At 36.2% G+C, this 16,014-nt stretch overlaps 7 protein-coding genes across 8 annotated transcripts; 5 read left to right on the top strand and 2 right to left on the bottom strand.

Moving 5' to 3' along the window:
* Window positions 1-189: 189 nt before the first annotated feature.
* On the bottom strand, window positions 190-1,759 carry LOC124207887. Its single transcript, XM_046605523.1, has 3 exons — window positions 924-1,759; window positions 525-822; window positions 190-438 (listed from the first exon to the last, which is right to left on the bottom strand). Exons 1-3 carry the CDS (start codon window positions 999-1,001, stop codon window positions 317-319), a joined length of 498 nt encoding a protein of 165 aa, XP_046461479.1. The 5' UTR covers window positions 1,002-1,759; the 3' UTR covers window positions 190-316.
* A 634-nt stretch (window positions 1,760-2,393) lies between these two features.
* LOC124207886 lies at window positions 2,394-3,554 on the bottom strand. The gene is made up of 3 exons (XM_046605522.1): window positions 3,185-3,554; window positions 2,757-3,081; window positions 2,394-2,669 (listed from the first exon to the last, which is right to left on the bottom strand). The coding sequence occupies exons 1-3, from the start codon at window positions 3,254-3,256 to the stop codon at window positions 2,548-2,550; spliced, it is 519 nt and encodes a 172-aa protein (XP_046461478.1). The 5' UTR covers window positions 3,257-3,554; the 3' UTR covers window positions 2,394-2,547.
* A 1,913-nt stretch (window positions 3,555-5,467) lies between these two features.
* On the top strand, window positions 5,468-6,485 carry LOC124207885. Its single transcript, XM_046605520.1, has 4 exons — window positions 5,468-5,634; window positions 5,709-5,778; window positions 5,858-6,097; window positions 6,188-6,485. The coding sequence occupies exons 1-4, from the start codon at window positions 5,557-5,559 to the stop codon at window positions 6,328-6,330; spliced, it is 531 nt and encodes a 176-aa protein (XP_046461476.1). The 5' UTR covers window positions 5,468-5,556; the 3' UTR covers window positions 6,331-6,485.
* A 135-nt stretch (window positions 6,486-6,620) lies between these two features.
* On the top strand, window positions 6,621-7,833 carry LOC124207883. The gene is made up of 4 exons (XM_046605518.1): window positions 6,621-6,944; window positions 7,004-7,070; window positions 7,132-7,386; window positions 7,456-7,833. Exons 1-4 carry the CDS (start codon window positions 6,864-6,866, stop codon window positions 7,587-7,589), a joined length of 537 nt encoding a protein of 178 aa, XP_046461474.1. The 5' UTR covers window positions 6,621-6,863; the 3' UTR covers window positions 7,590-7,833.
* Window positions 7,834-8,204: 371 nt separating this feature from the next.
* On the top strand, window positions 8,205-9,253 carry LOC124207884. The gene is made up of 4 exons (XM_046605519.1): window positions 8,205-8,399; window positions 8,474-8,537; window positions 8,600-8,851; window positions 8,921-9,253. Exons 1-4 carry the CDS (start codon window positions 8,322-8,324, stop codon window positions 9,031-9,033), a joined length of 507 nt encoding a protein of 168 aa, XP_046461475.1. The 5' UTR covers window positions 8,205-8,321; the 3' UTR covers window positions 9,034-9,253.
* Window positions 9,254-9,762: 509 nt separating this feature from the next.
* On the top strand, window positions 9,763-13,738 carry LOC124207878. Of its 2 annotated transcripts, XR_006880171.1 has the most exons (10): window positions 9,763-10,010; window positions 10,076-10,145; window positions 10,225-10,464; window positions 10,529-11,405; window positions 11,475-11,538; window positions 11,602-11,853; window positions 11,916-12,769; window positions 12,832-12,970; window positions 13,083-13,467; window positions 13,546-13,738. XR_006880171.1 is itself a non-coding variant. In XM_046605514.1 (4 exons), exons 1-4 carry the CDS (start codon window positions 9,936-9,938, stop codon window positions 10,639-10,641), a joined length of 498 nt encoding a protein of 165 aa, XP_046461470.1. In that variant the 5' UTR covers window positions 9,792-9,935; the 3' UTR covers window positions 10,642-10,837. The 2 variants fall into 2 exon arrangements, 1 of the variants encoding a protein (XP_046461470.1); XM_046605514.1 differs by lacking the exons at window positions 11,475-11,538; window positions 11,602-11,853; window positions 11,916-12,769; ... (1 more) ...; window positions 13,083-13,467; window positions 13,546-13,738 and having other exon boundaries at window positions 9,792-10,010; window positions 10,529-10,837.
* A 917-nt stretch (window positions 13,739-14,655) lies between these two features.
* Window positions 14,656-16,006, top strand: LOC124207877. The gene is made up of 5 exons (XM_046605513.1): window positions 14,656-14,772; window positions 14,874-14,973; window positions 15,037-15,124; window positions 15,208-15,450; window positions 15,557-16,006. The coding sequence occupies exons 2-5, from the start codon at window positions 14,896-14,898 to the stop codon at window positions 15,841-15,843; spliced, it is 696 nt and encodes a 231-aa protein (XP_046461469.1). The 5' UTR covers window positions 14,656-14,772; window positions 14,874-14,895; the 3' UTR covers window positions 15,844-16,006.
* The last annotated feature ends 8 nt before the right edge of the window (window positions 16,007-16,014 follow it).

The raw sequence follows: 16,014 nt of genomic DNA, 5'->3' as shown, positions 1-16,014 counted from the left end.
TGTTTGACAATTGAAAATCAATTGGAATCTACGGCCCTGCTTATCTTTCCGCATTCCGGATACGGAAGTCTTTAGTGATTCATGCTGCCAACAAGCTAACCATAAAAGAGAAGGGGGAAAATCCTTTTTCTTATCAACTCTCTGATACGAGATACACGCAAAGATATTTCAGAAACAAACGATCGACTATTGATTTCACTACTTGTAATTTGGGATTTCTTAGAGATTACAATCATTGTACCAATAAAAATCAGTTGATTTAAAAACAAACAAAAATCTGTTGACTACCCACATTTGGCAGCGTCAAACTATAGTACTAAACATCGTTACTGGAATTGAATTTGGAAAATTGAAATTGGTCTTTTTTTGACGACGATAGCTCTTCTTTCAGCTGTTGATAGTAGCTATAGACGACCAACCAGAAGTAGATGCCAAGGGCTGCAATAAAATTCACAAAGAAGAAAAAAAGAATAAATTATGTTACAACTTATTCCGCGCCAATTTTAAACTTTTAACATGCGTACCGGATCCGAAGGCAAAAAAGAAGACAATTCCAAAGGTAACCAATTGATTGACTTGCATTCCATGTATGGACAAGAATAATCCTAGGCCAATACCTACAAGTATTAATACGGCCTTGCAAATAAGCCAAGGTAACATAAGACTGGGCCTGCTATTCTTATGGGCGGAAAATAAAACCAGGATGCTGACTGCGTTCCAAACAACCAAGCCAACCAGGACACCAATACAAATATTGGTTTCTGGATAGTCGCAGTCAGGCATCATCATTGCAAAACGAAGCATTTGTAAGAATCCACCTATCTGATAAATAATTCGGCAGCAATAATTAAAGTTAAAATCCATTTTACGCACACCATCTCACAGGAAATTATTAGAAAAACGATTGCTAATAAGATTGTTACCAAGCCAAGCCATCCAAGAATTTTGGTACCAGTTTGTAGGGAGCAACCGCAACAACAGTGATTTACTCTTACGCGCATTTTCTGTTATGTTGACTTGTTAAGAAACTTTATAAACTAAAGAAATGACGGGAGTTTGAAACCAAGACCTTGCACCGCCGAATACTTTTGAGAACTGGTTGCCAAGCTGGTTATTGCGTCGTTTATCGGCTTACTATCCGTTTGGCAATGAATTTCCCGGTGGCTCGAATGATGTACTGCTTCCAAAGTCTCAACTGAGTCTCAACCGGTCTCAACAGCAATTCATGGTGTTTTATTAAAATTTCTGATCGCTCTAACCCCTAATATGTCTTAATGAGAATAATGTGGTCTTTATCCGGAGAAAATGTCTAAATAATTTCTAAACACAGATTTGTTAGGCGAAAGTGAAAACATCTTGTAAAGCGAAAGTGCACTTTCCTTCCTACAAGTTCGTTGAACCACCAAATGAGACTGACAGCGTGAGACCCTGAGAGGACTAAAAGTAAACAAGAAAATTCCAGTAGACAAAATCAATTCTGTTTGAATTTTGCCGCTGAAGCCTTTGCTACAGATGCACGCTCAAACACTCACAATCGGAAAATTACGCAATTATTAATTGTCTTAATTGTGCATTTGCGTTTCAACACGTGAAACGACGCATTATTGAATACAACATTCTCATTTCTTTGAGATTCATCTGCTGGTACTGGTACTCGAACTCGATTTCCTCTAGTGCATATGTAATCAATGTTCCGATTAATAAAATCTACACAACACCTGTTTTCTTTTTTTATGTAATAAAATGCTGGCTCGAGTCGACACTGGATATAAACGTAAACAAAACCCAAACCTAAATTAAATTTTTCGTTCGTGACGAGTGGGTTTTTCCGGGAGCAGATAACTCAGTTGGTCGTCAAATTACAACTAGATTATTGCTTGGCACAGCAAATTTAGCCAACACGCATTATTACTTGGAAATCTGATAATTTTAAAATTTGGTACAACAACACACGATAAAAGAAAAGAGCCCTTACTAACAAATGCTAATACTAATACTAACAATACATAACTAATACTACAAATACTAACAGATTCAGACTTACCAATTAGACCACGAAAAAAGATTAATACAAATTTTAAAAAAACATTTCTAGGATGGGTTCGTTATATTCTTGCGACGAAACAAATGAAAGCCACTCCCCTCTTTATTTTCCGTCAGCAAGCGAAAGTCAAGGTCAGTTTTCTTTTTGGGTGGGAAGTAAAAATGAAATAATTTATCCGAATCGCCCTCTCCCCTCTGTATTTTCTTTCTTCTTTTGTTTATAAGAATTGAAAATCATTATCAACAGTATCTATCAACGGCCCTATTTATCTATCCGGATTCCGGATAGATCCTTTTTCTTATCAACATTCTGATATGAGATACGCGGAAGGATATTTCAGAAACAAACATCTGGGTTTCACTTCTTGTATTTTGGGAGATTACAACTCAGTGATTTGCACCAATTAAAATCCAATTGATCAGTTGAAAAACAAACAAACAAACAAAAAACACAAAAATCTGTTCGCTACCCACATTTGGCAGCGTCAAACCAGTCAAACTATACTAAACGTCGTTACTGGAATTGAATTTGGAAAATTTAAATTTGTCTTTTTTTGACGACGATAGCTCTTCTTTCAGCTGTTGGTAGTAGCTATAGACGACCAACCAGAAGTAGATGCCAAGGGCTGCAATAAAATTCACAAAGAAGAAAAAAAAGAATAAATTATGTTACATCTTATTCCGCGCCAATTTTAAACTTTTAACATGCGTACCGAATCCGAAGGCAAAAAAGAAGAGGATTTCAATTTCCTTTCCAAAGCTAATAACCCTTTGGTCGGCGTCATCAAGTTGGTATTCCATTATTAAAGATATGGACAAGACTACTTCTAGGCCAATACCTACAAGTATTAATACGGCCTTGCAAATAAGCCAAGGTAACATAAGACTGGGCCTGCTATTCTTATGGGCGGAAAATAAAACCAGGATGTTGACTGCGATCCAAACAACCGAGCCAACCATCCAACCAATTAAAATATTGGTTTCTGGATGGTAAGGCATCATCATTGCAATCCGAAACATAAGTAAGAATCCACCTATCTAATGAATAATTCGGAGCAATAATTAAAGTTAAAATTAATTGTACACACAGCATTATCTCAGGTGAAATCATAAGAAAAATTATTGCTAATAAGATTATTACCAAGTAAAGCCATCCAAGTATTTTGGTACCAGTTTGTAGAGAGAAACCACATTGATTGACTATTACGCTCATTCTGATGACGATGCTCACTTGAAGAAACTTGATAACTATAGGTAATCAAATGACGGGAGTTTGAAAACAAAACCTTGCACGACCGAATACTTTTGAGAACTGATTGCGAACTTGCGATTGTTATCGCCTTACTATCCGTTTGGCAATGAATTTCCAGGTGGCGCGAATGATTTGCTGCGTCCAAAGTTTCAACTGATTCCGAACAGCCAATCATGATGATTAATAAAAATTACTGATCGGTCTGATCCCTATGTCTAAATGGACATATCCGGAGAAAATGGCTAAATCATTTTAAAGAACCTTTAAATGAATAAAAACATATGTTACACAATTCGGTATCATTGATTTTTGGAAAAAAAAGTTTTACATTGTGAAACTGATTGCTATATGCAGTAGTATATAGTAGCCCCATGTTTTGACTTGCATGGCATGCTATACATACCAAATTAAGTCATTTTTGTAAAGGCTACAAGTTTCAAACAGGTTTACATTGCTGAGTTCAATAGTCTCTATTTCTTTTGGTTCATGTATACATTTTACTTCATTGGAAACTGGTTAGAAAACGAATTAAAAAAATCGCTCTCGAATCCAGACTCGTCATTTGAAGCTATGGTTTAACCTATTTACTTGTTGCTCAGGTGAAAGCTTGCTCGGGTACAGTCACGGACTCTCAGTTTAGTTTGCGGATGGATTTTTTCAGCACTGGTCGTTTCCAGGCCGTATAGAGCTTATAATTATGTGTCGTAAACTTAAAAAGCATTGCACGTGCGAATTCTCACTGAGAATTGGCACCCTAATTGTTGGTGTTCTATCCACGGTAACAAAACCTACCTGAAATCCGGGATTGACACACCCAAATAACGATCAGATTTCATTTGATTCACCTATTTTCCCACAGTTTTTGGGTGCTATAGGACTCATAGTGGCTTCGTTCGGTCTCACTCAGATTTTGCCATACATTCCAGGTTTGTAGATCTGCTTTAAATGAATTTTAAAAAATATGTCAAAGAATTTTACCTGTTAATTTCATTCGTCGAATGGCAGGAAACATGAAGTATTTGTGTATTTTCATGTTGGTGGTCATCATTTCGATCAATCTAATAGTTTGCTCGATTCCGCTTGTTGTGGTCGCCCTTAAGAAACGTCCTCTGAGGTTCCTGATGCCGTGGCTCGGGATAGGGGCTACGACATTCCTCATCGGGATTATTACCATTTGCATCTTGTTAAACGTGTTAGTCTACATCGCTCCCACCACCATAATCGGTAAGTCTCTACTAATTTTATAAAATATATTTTAATTAATTGGAATATTTTAATAGGGTATTTTAATTAATATTTTAAAAAATTTAAATTAGTCTTTTATCAGCTGGATAAATAATTATTCGTCTGTTTGTTGTTTTTTCTTTTCAAATTTTTCTCCTACTTCTGTGTCTTACTACGACAATACAAATTATTAATAGCCATATGGTTCTGGCTAATTGTCTACAGCTACTACAACGAACTGAAGAAAAACCACGTTGGACCAATAAGTGTTGAAAGAACAATTTTATGAAGGATATAGAAAATGTTACGTTTTTTTCTCCACAACGGAATTGTTGTGAATTGCCATTTATTCTTTTGCCTAACTATATACGACTGTGACTCATGCAGTAATCGGGAGATAAAACAACCACTTTTATGATTCATTTTCTTATCTAAAAATTATACTGAATGTAATGCAAGAAATTTGCTGTGATACGAATAATAAAGTCGCCTTCATTTTGATCGAACTGCCAATGTAACCAAGGGAATTATTAGTTATTTATTAGCCTAATGATCTAAATATCTTTGGAACCTGTGCTTGTAAAAAGAAAAATAATCTTAATAGAATAAAAGTTATATGCCTTATTCCTCTCACTAATCCCTATACTGTCCACCTTGACGATATGGTATGGAAGTCAAAATTAAAGTTATTTGGATTTCCCCCTAATTTTAATGGCATTAAATTTTCCACAAATTTTCCTACCATGTTGTTGGTTTTCAAGTCTTGGATTAAAACGTGCGTAGGTGGTATAAAAAGGAAGTGGTTTTTTCAGTGTGGTAAGAAAAAAATTTGTCAGAGCCGGAGCTGGTAAAACAAATGTGGTTTTGCTATCACACTTACATTTAAAATTTGTGTACAAAACAATGTAAATTGAGGATAAATACTTCACGCCTTTGTCACTGGCTGTCAGTTGCCGTTTCAATTTGCCACAGTAAAGAACAATTTCTGAGTTATTTGGTCTACCTATACATTGTTAGCGCATCAGTCCTCTGCCAGAATGTGTTTCAAGTTAACTCAATGTTGTTGCGGATCCTCACTTCAATCCGGAGCTAAAAAGATTGGCACCCTAAATCTGGTAACAAATCGACAGTATTTGATTAAGCGTCTTTTTCCATGTACTAAAAATGCGTGTCACTTATTTCCCAACAGGTAGGCGGAATGACTATAGCAATCATATTATATGATTACATGACAAGTGTCGCATTCAACAATATACGAGGTATATTGATTATCTAACAATTTAATTTGTTCAGCTATACAAATTTCCACAGCTAAATCGTGTAATAATCTTTGACTAGTTGAAACGTATGTCCAGTTCGGCGTTTCGGTGGGATCGGTTGTGGTGGCCGTTCCTCTTCTGTTTGCTGCCCACCAGAATCGCATCCCTATGCTCCTTCTGCCTTGGCTCATATTGCAGAGCTTTATTTTACCAGTAGCATTGGTATCTTTTATTTACTGTTTATCTATGGGCTACATTTCTGTCGTTAGCCAAAATCAGGAAATCAGTTTGAGTATCTTTTCCCATCTCGTTTCATTAGGTGCGTATAATGATTTATAACGAATAGTAGTGCGGTCTGTAATAATTGATTGCATCTTTTTATCTTCCCTATGTTAATCAATATCAACAGTTGCAAGTATGTACTTCTATAGGGTGATATTCAACTATTTTCATCAGTTGAGGGCAATCAAGAACCAACCGAAAACCATTGAAGAAACTCCGGAACTCAAAATTGCTCATTTGTACGAGAAAGACACGGCATATCTTTTATGAACCATAACACTTTAAAAGGACGAGTTAATGTTGAATCCACATTAATTATATATAGTTTCATGTTTATCATAATTATGCTTAGTCAATACTTTTATGCTGAGGCGCTATAATTACCTTATCATTGAAAATACAAACGCAAGCGTATTTTTAATCCAGTCAAATCTTTGATTTACTTTATATTCATTTAGACGAGATCAAATCGGATAGAATAAAGTGGGCGATTATTCAAAGTCGCAAATTTAAATAAAGAAAGGGGTGTGGTAAGATTTCAGACCTTGAATCTATCCCTAGGAAAAGGGGTCAGACGGAAGCAGAGGACGGGAGACCATTTGCATATAAGGGTTTGGGACGACAAAAAATTTCCATAAGAAAAATTTGCTTACCCTCCCTTTTTCCTTAGAATTTTGAGAAAACAAAAAGTCGGCCATTTCATAGGGTTCTATTCTAGCCCGTCAACAGAGTGGACATCTAGTCTGGACTTGATAGGTATCGTCTTTCTCACGCCAACACGCAACTTAGTTCCAAGAACAAACATGAAAATTCACGAATTCGACGAATGCTGTTGCGGTTGTTCTCTCAGAACTGGAACGAAAATTATTGGCTTTATTTCCATGGTAAATTAATCGTTCAAACAATTAATTACTCATTTTCTAGTCGTTTAATTTATTCACAGCTCATCGAAATTGGAGTATTCGTTCTGGCTATAATTAAAATGAAGTCCAATTTTAACATCGATAATGGTATAAAGTGTTTATTATTCCCTGTACCCTCATAATTAATTATATTTGATTGCATTTGTAGAAATCGAAGAAATGCTGACAAATGATTCCATCGATCCCATCATTTCTTTGGGAGTTGGCATGGCAGCGGCCGCTTGTGTTCTGATTGCCGCCTGGAAGGATCGCTGGCCGATGCTTCTCGTTCCTTGGCTCGTGCTCGAAGGATCGACGTTGCCTGTCATGATTGGCAACTCGATATATTTTGGAACCCTGTTAACTATCCGAATGGGGACCAGTACTGGAATGGCTTTTCTGGCCGTCAGTCTCCTTGCTACAGGTGATAGTGTAAAAGTTTCCCTTGCAATTTAATTTTAACAAATTTATTTGACTTTATCGAATATTTCAGCAATTTGTTTTTACTTTTGGCTGGTGGTCTTCAATTACTATTTTGAAATGAAGACGAGCAATGTCATGATCCCGGACGAGAAAAGCCCACTGATAGATTATGAATATGTTGATAAAAATGTAATAATAGTCTAAGTGCAGTTTTGCATTAATAAGTGATATTCGTTCATAGTTAATAGTTGAAATTTAAATGCACATTTGGTGTTTTCATTTCGTAATTTTGTTAAAACTGGTGCAATGCAGATGTTTTTTCCGTTATCACTGCAGTGGTTGTACAGTTATTTCATTATCTAAATTGTGTTCTTATCCGTGTTACTCATGCCTATTATTGCCAAAAATGTTGGGTCGAATGCAAAGCGAAATAAAAAGTGAAATTTCAGTTGTTTTCCAGGAAATATAGAACATTTAGCAAAATGATTGCTTTTCTTATTTTAATACTACATAAAGTTAAATTAATGGGCTACTAAAAAAATTACATAAAAAGAAACTTAGATTTTATCTCGTTATTCTATCCCATTCCTAAGAAAAGAAATGAGGCAGGGATCGAAAGGATTTCCAAGGTAACACGTGAATGCAATTACCACCTTTTCTCATCCAAAACCAAGGGTTAGAGACGACAAAAATTGAAACGATGAAATGGTTATTTCTTTTTTCATGATGGCAAATTTCTATAAATAAGAAGATATTCTTTCTTTTTTCAACCTTGAAATATATTTTTCTTTGTGGCCAAAAATTTTTAGTAGACAGTAGTGCTGTGCGGAAGCTGGGCCTGGAAGGACCTATAGTCTACCTACCTACCTATAGTCTACAGAGGACCCGTAAGATCTTCTTCCGTCCGGCTCTGATTTTCTCTAGTCATATACCGAAATGAATTTCAAATTAAGCCAATGCTGTTGCGGATTTTCCCTCCGGGCTGGTACCATAATTATTGGCATCGTCGTTATGGTAAATTAAAATTCGATTTTACTAGTTCGGATAAGTTAAGAGGAAAAATTAAAAGAAATTAAATTTTAATTTAGTTTGCCGGCATTACTGGATTCATCGAGGCAGCAATTATCATTTCCGGTTTGAGTATTGACGATGGTAAAAAAATAAAAATTATTTTGGCGATTGATGCATTATTATTATGTATTCACGAATTGCAGGGGACCATATGCGGTTTTATTTCTACATGGGTCAGATGATCGGTTCCGGTTTCACGATCTTCGCCACGGTTCCCGTTCTGATCGCCGCCTGGAAGAATCGCAAACCAAATTTGCTGTCGCCTTGGTTGGTCATCAAATTTTTGTCGTTGATTACGGCTGTCATCTACTGGTTTTACTTGGGAATATTGGCCATACTAGCAAACGCAGTTTACTATGGAACAAGTTTCATTTTAGGCGCTTGCATTGGAGGAGGTAAAATACTGTGACGTAATTGGTTGGTATGAAAATTAAATTCTTTTGTTTCTCTTTGAAAAAATGTAGCGATTTGTTCCTACTACTGGCTGGTGGTTTACAGTTACTATCACGAACTTAACAAGGCAGACATGAAGACCCGACCCGAAGAGAAAAATGCGATGCGGTATCACAAATGTTGAAATCAAATTATTGGCAGTAATTATTCTTTCATCAAGTTTGAAAGCAGAAGTAATAAGATACAAATATGTGTGCTGATGTCTGGCGATTTATTGTACAATTTTCTTTTTATATTAATTTATTTCCCTGCTATGTTTATTATACAAGCTTAGTTATTATTGCTGTACAATTGTGATTTCCCGTGTTGTTATTGGGTTCAAATAAACATGTTTCTACACCAAAGAGTCAGTTATCTTAGTTCCGGTACAAGCAGGTAAAAACTTTTAAGCTAGATTTGGACTTTGGAATGCTATTTTTAGCCTAGCAGTTACAGTGACCTATGGGCGATTCCAAAACGTTTTTGACATTTGTGCTTATATTAGCCTCTCCGTTTGTACCATTGACGAAAATCTATACAGATGTAATCAGGAATATTTTTATCAAATAGACATGCGAGTCGACATGCAAGTCGATTTGGCTCACTGAAGAGTATACGCACCAGTAATAGATACAATTTTCTTTAATGTTTCCTGACGATGGATTTTGTTTGCTCTAAAATCAATTAAGACGTAATGACATAAGAAACGCCCCTCGAAACCACTTCAAATCTCAAGTTCACGTAAAATGGATATCAAATTGAGTTTGAATGGCAATTGGCAATGCATTTCTTTTTCCAAAATGGTGAACAAGAAAGTTTTCTTTTGTATCTTTTGTCTTTTGTTATGCAAATGAACCTGTTTTCAGTTTCATCTGACCTTGGGTTTTAACAATCGATCGAATGAAGTAGAGATCGATTATTCTAGAGTCTCTCAGTCTTGTGTTAGTCTCGGCGCAGTCCAGTCCACCAGGAACGTGGCTGTCTGCCTCTGTAACGAGTTAAAGTTAAGTGTTGTTCTATCAAGTTGTTGTTTCTTCCTGGTGTACCATGTGCAAATTAGACGAATGCTGTTGTGGCTGTTCACTCCGGACTGGTACCATAGCAATTGGCGTCTCCTCATTGGTATAAATGTGATAAGCAGTATAGTGCTATTATCTGTGCCATCATTTAACAAGTGTGTTGAACAGGCAACTTCAATTGGAGTCATCATTGTGAGAGCAATCAACATCTCCACTTTCCGACCGATTTCGCTAAATGGTAAGTGCCCAATTTAATTTGAATTAGATTTAATGATTTTGATTACTCTATTTATGTTTGCCTATTGGGATTTTTATAGACAATATTATGTATTATTATTTGTGCATCGGTCATGCGGTTTTGTCGATGCTCACCACCGCTCTTGTTCTGTTCTCCACGTGGAAGAATCGTATGCCCAGGCTGCTGTTGCCTTGGCTCGTGATGCAAATTACAGCGTTGATTGCTTTTTGTTCGTTCTTGCTCTTTTGGGCTGTTGTGTTCATAGCAGCAGGTATTCCAACAGGAATAGGTAACATATTGGGCGCTTGTGCTGTAGGAGGTACGTAAATACTTTGTGTTTTGCTTAGATTTTGACTTTTCTATCTTCTTCTGTTGGATATTAGCTCTAGGGTTCTACTTCTGGTTAGTGGTTCTCAGTTACTATCAAGAACTGAAGGTTAAGGCGATGATTGAGCAACAGGAAACAGAGAAAGGTGCAGAGCAGTTTCATGATTGATTGAGTCATTTTTCTCTCAGTGGCAAATGGAGTATGCAGGTCAAGATTTATTTTTAGGTCTTACGTATGTGTGCGTTCTTTATGCCATAGTGTTAGCTGCTTTTGGTTTCTTTTCGCTCATTTTCCGAGATGGATTGGTCTGTATCGTTGCGTTTTCATTTTGTGTTGGTTCTCATTAAAACTGGTTTCTTTGTTATTGGTGGGCAACTCTCTCACGTAGTCTCTATACTGATAATGACAAACTAAAACTTGGATACAATTTGTTATTGTGGTTAGACGCAAGTGCAGAAATTTTTGTTTTTCGTTATCAACATCTGGGTTTGTTATTTGTGTTAGATAAGTGTTGCCGATCTATGGTAGTCAACTGTTATTCCAGAGATGAAACGGTTATTCAGATGAAATTCAAACGATATTAGTCTAGTCATGTTAATTATCGTCAGAATTTGATGGCATCAGACTGATTTTTAAATGAAAGTAGACCTTCATGTGTGAGTAATTAATAATTAGATCGAACCTTTTTGTATTAATGAAATTAGATAAGATAAGATAATCATTAAATTTATCTCGAATCCCACACATTTTTCCTTTTAATATATTAAAACTGAATAAAGATTCGTGGCGCAGTTGCATTTCTGTGCTGAAACTAGAACACGCCATTGTCGTTCATACCCAGCTAGAGAATGAAAACAAAAATTAGAGTCAACCAATTTTGTTGCGGTTGTTCGCTACAAACTGGTACAAAGGTGGTTGGCGCTTTGTCTTTGGTAAATATGACATACACACTTTTGACAGATGACGACGAAACGAATTTTGATTCAATTCATTTTTTGCAGATATTTCAAATAATTGGACTCGTCATTTTTCTTTTGTCGACTTCAAGCGATGCGTCTGATGTTGGTAATAACATTGTGATAAATATCAATGAATGCGTTAATATAATCTACGTATCTCTGTCTGTAGAAGGCGGAATAGTCTCCTTTAAATTTATCGGACGTATAATTTCTACCATTTTCTTGGTGACCGCAATCATTTTGGTTTTGGTATCCGCTACGAAGAATAACCGGCCGATGCTTTTATTGCCTTGGCTAATTCTTCAAGTCTTGTCGATAATTACAGGCATCGTCTCTTCATTATACATTGGCATTTGTCTTTTAATAGCCGTGCCGAATATATCGGGATTGATTTTTATGACTCTCGGTCTCGGTGCATCAAGTATGACTAAAGATTTTTACTCAAATATTTTGGGTCTGATTTAATTGCCTTCATTTCTGCAGTAATCGGCATCTACTTTTGGCTGGTGGTTTATAGCTACTATCACGAACTGAAGGCAGTAACGAAGAAGCAGCCCAAAGTGGAAGAGAAAACGACCATCGTGATTGTTGAATGCGAAAAACATTTGCTCACAATAGACTAGTGTAAGATTTGTTAACTATAACCATCTGTCGGTTACGAAAAGTACAAGTCAGCATTTTCTTTTTAAATTTCACATCTGCCATTTGTTTTTGAAACGTCGATCAAAATTCAAACGTGAAATTTAACCTTGTCGGCAATTGCGATATAATTACGCTTTTTTTTTTAATTTTATGTTGGTAAAATAAAAAAAATATAAATGCTTATCCTGGAATATGATTAGATAAGTCTCGAACTCAAGCGGATGCAGACGAACTATAAACAAAGAAGCGTTATTTTTTCAAAGGTTAAAACCAGATAATAACTTGCAATCGAGTTGTTTGCTTGCATGTCGGAATGCGGATGAAATTTCAGCTTGGGCAAGTATCAAGACATGCAGTCAATTTTATGGCTGTTTCAGTGTTTTACTTCCCCTGATAAATCGGAACACGTATATTCGCCTAATTATTAATATGTCTGCTTTTGATTTTTAGGTATTTATACCTGTCTTGCACATGACACTACAGAAATGGCGATTCCATCGAGTCTTTTTAATAACGCTCGTTCAGATTTCGTTCGTTGTTAGAATAACAATTCGAATAAATTAAAATATACAAAATTCCACTGCAGTGCCTGCTTTGCTCCTGCTCCAATGCAGTTTTGTTTGAATACTATCAGGAAAAAAGTATCGCTCCATTTCAATTGGGAATTTCCACCGTTATTTTGTTCACGAGATAAGGTATTGAGGTAACGTGATGGGTATTTTGGTAGATGATCATTCGTTTTTTAATATTTTATAAGCCAGTATGCCAAATTCAACTTCAGTACAGCTACCCGGCTTTTATTTGGCGACACCGAAATGAAATATTGCCGATTGAAACAATTTTGCTGCGGCTGCTCACTCCAAACCGGCACTAAAATAGTCGGTGTCATATGTTTGGTAAGTAATTTACAAATTTCTAATTTGTTTTCGTTCTATTTCTGTACTTAACTATCCTGAAATAATTAACTAAATTGACATGGTGATTTTTTTTTTTTTATATTTTTCACAGGTAGTTGGAACTATAGGTTTCATTTTGGGTATAGTTGACAGTATATCCAATGCTGTGGCTGTCAATAAAGAAGCAGATATCTTACAACATGTGATTTCCCGAACAAATAATTCACTAAATCTTGTTACTCATAATTACGCAATGTCAGGTGCTAATAATATCATTCGAATCATCGGGTCAACCTTGACGATTGCCACCACGATTTTCCTATTGATCTCGGCTTGGAAAAATCACAAGCCCATGTTCCTTTTGCCGTGGATCATATTAGAAGCGATTACATTTCTTATCGTGATTGGCTACTCGTTATTCTTCGGCGTATTTTTATCCATTGCTGGAGGCTATGGAATTGGAATAGGTTACCTGATTGGCTCTATCGTTGGAGCAGGTACGCTCGGCGACTTGTATTTTATTCAAGTGAAATTAGATTAAACATTGCTTGTTCTAAATTGCCGTTGTTATCTAGGGCTTTGGCTTTTCTTCTGGTTGGTGGTCTTCAGCTACTACCTGGAACTGAAAGAAGACGCAAAACTACAACAATTCTCAGATCGGAACATGATTGATTATGACTTAGTGGCTTTTAACGACAGTGTGTATCGATCGCATGAGGGCAAAATTTTTTCTCGAGTTTGAAAGTGATTGCGTTATAGATAAGCGCAAACATTTTCGCGTGCCAGGGTGTCAAGCTTAATTATTAGTTGTTCCATTAAATGGCAAGTATTTCTTGTCTGTGATATACTGATATAGACATAGAGGTCTATCTTAAAATGTAGTACCTTATTTGTACAAGGCCTCTGTAAATGTCTATGAAAATAATAACATTTTTGATAGACGCTAAAAGACGAAGTGTTTTTTGTTTTTTTAAATTTTCCTGTAACGTTGCTTCTACTCTTGTGATTGATGTCGACCTAAAATCTGTGGAAGCTTCTTTTCTTATATTTTTTACAGTCGAGTAGAGGAACGCAATGCGTACCAATCTATAGGCTATATTAGGATAAGTCTTGTCGATAAAGGTTTAACCTTCTCATTGAAAGTAAAAGGCAAACGGGGAGTGCACGGTTGTAATAAGTGCTGACATGAGTCAAGTTTATTATTCTCGCAGACACTCAATATTTATAACAGGTGGTGTTGCAGCGTGTCGTTCAGAACGGGTCTCACCTGACACACGAGTGAGTTCATCAATAGCTGCGCTCAGCCCAATTTATTACGTTCTTTTCTTTTTCGGGCGTCGGTTTCTCGTTACATAAACAATGAATATCTTTTTGCAAACGTGTTGCTTCTGTTGTTCGCTTCATACCGGCACCAAGAGTTGGCCATGGGAATAGGTTACGCTGCTGCGAGTGTTAGTATAGTTCAGGTACTATAAAAATTTGTTAAATTTGACTCACTTTCCTTTGAAATTAATTCTAAATTCCTATTATAAACGTAATAAAAGGATAGGTGTCATGATGCGGTGTCTCTCCCTCTTTGCCGATGCGCATGCGCGCGTCTGGCGGCATTTATGGACTTCTCCTGTAATCATATCTGATTATATCTGATAAAGTGTACTTATATTTACTTATTATACTGTATATACATAGTTATCTGATATGAATTTGTCCGGCGTTGTATTGCGACACGGCTTTTCTTTTACACAAGATCGCATATGAAGAACTCTGACGGTTAAACTTTTGTTTTTCTCAGTAAAACTATGGTAAGAACAAGTATTATTATTAATATTTTTAAAATTCTGTTTCAGTAAAGATGAAACGTACGTTTTTATGGCTACATCTTGGTTTTTTTTTTATTGTTTAGCCATCCGCAACTCATCACCAGCATGTACCTCAAGTTAAATAAATTCTTTAGTTGTTTTTCCTTACAAACTGGAACCAAACTGATTGGCCTATTCTCTTTGGTAAGATACAAGTCAAAAATAATTTCTTCCTTCATTTTCACTTAATCATTTTTAACAACTTAGGCGTGCGGATTGCTGGGATTTAAAATGGCTTTTATCGATACGCCCTATTTAAATCCAGTAGATGCTATTATTACTCCCTTCAAAAATGGTAATTGGCTATAAAATTCAATTCGTACTTTGTCATTTGTATTTTATGATTCTACACGCTCACTTCATTATCAAATCGCATAGAAATAACGACATCACCTTACCTTAACGGTTGGACAATCGTTTCTACCGTAACTATTGTCGTTACCTTGCCTCTACTGCGTGCGGCCTGGAAGAATAGTTATGCGGGGTATCTCTTACCTTGGCTCTTTGCGCATCCGTTTTTAGTGTTTTTAGGTGTTGGCTCCCAGTTACATGACGGCATTTTCGCTGACGAGCATCCTATCGAAAGAGCAAGTTCCATTGCCGCCAGTCTAATCGCATCAGGTACGCAAACGACATCCATTGAAACCAAAATGATGGAAAAATAATATCAGGTCCCTTATTCTTTCTTGTGTTTTTCTCAAACGCGCATCAATTTACCTTGTTGCAGGGATCGAATTCTACATGTGTTTGGTGGTCTACAGCTACCGTAAAGAACTAACCGAGCAAAAAAAACGGGAAAAGGGAAAACAACGGTCAAAAACGGACGGGGAAATCACCGAACCTGAAACTTTATTATCGTCGTATGTAAACGTGGCGTTAGAGAAGGGAAGCCCAACGAGTACTAGACGTTCTTCCGATTTTCTAGATCCCGAAAACCATAAAGACAATGACGATAATTCGCCAGAAGTGCGCTCATCAGAAGCAACCATTTATTTGAACTTGACAAAAAAATGAACAAAGAAAAAAAAATGATGTAAATACGTCATTAAATGATTCTGAGAATGTCAGTCAAGATATTTAGAATTCCCCCCAATACACAAAATAATTAAAATCAAATTAAATTGAAATCAAATTTCATAATGTTCAAATAATTAATACATATCATTTGTTTAGCGTTTCTGCGTT

Source organism: Daphnia pulex, chromosome 11 (assembly GCF_021134715.1).
Source record: "Daphnia pulex isolate KAP4 chromosome 11, ASM2113471v1".
NCBI lineage: Eukaryota > Metazoa > Arthropoda > Branchiopoda > Diplostraca > Daphniidae > Daphnia > Daphnia pulex.
The sequence above is the reverse complement of the archived record's forward strand: the minus strand, read 5'-3'. Positions and strand labels throughout refer to the sequence as shown.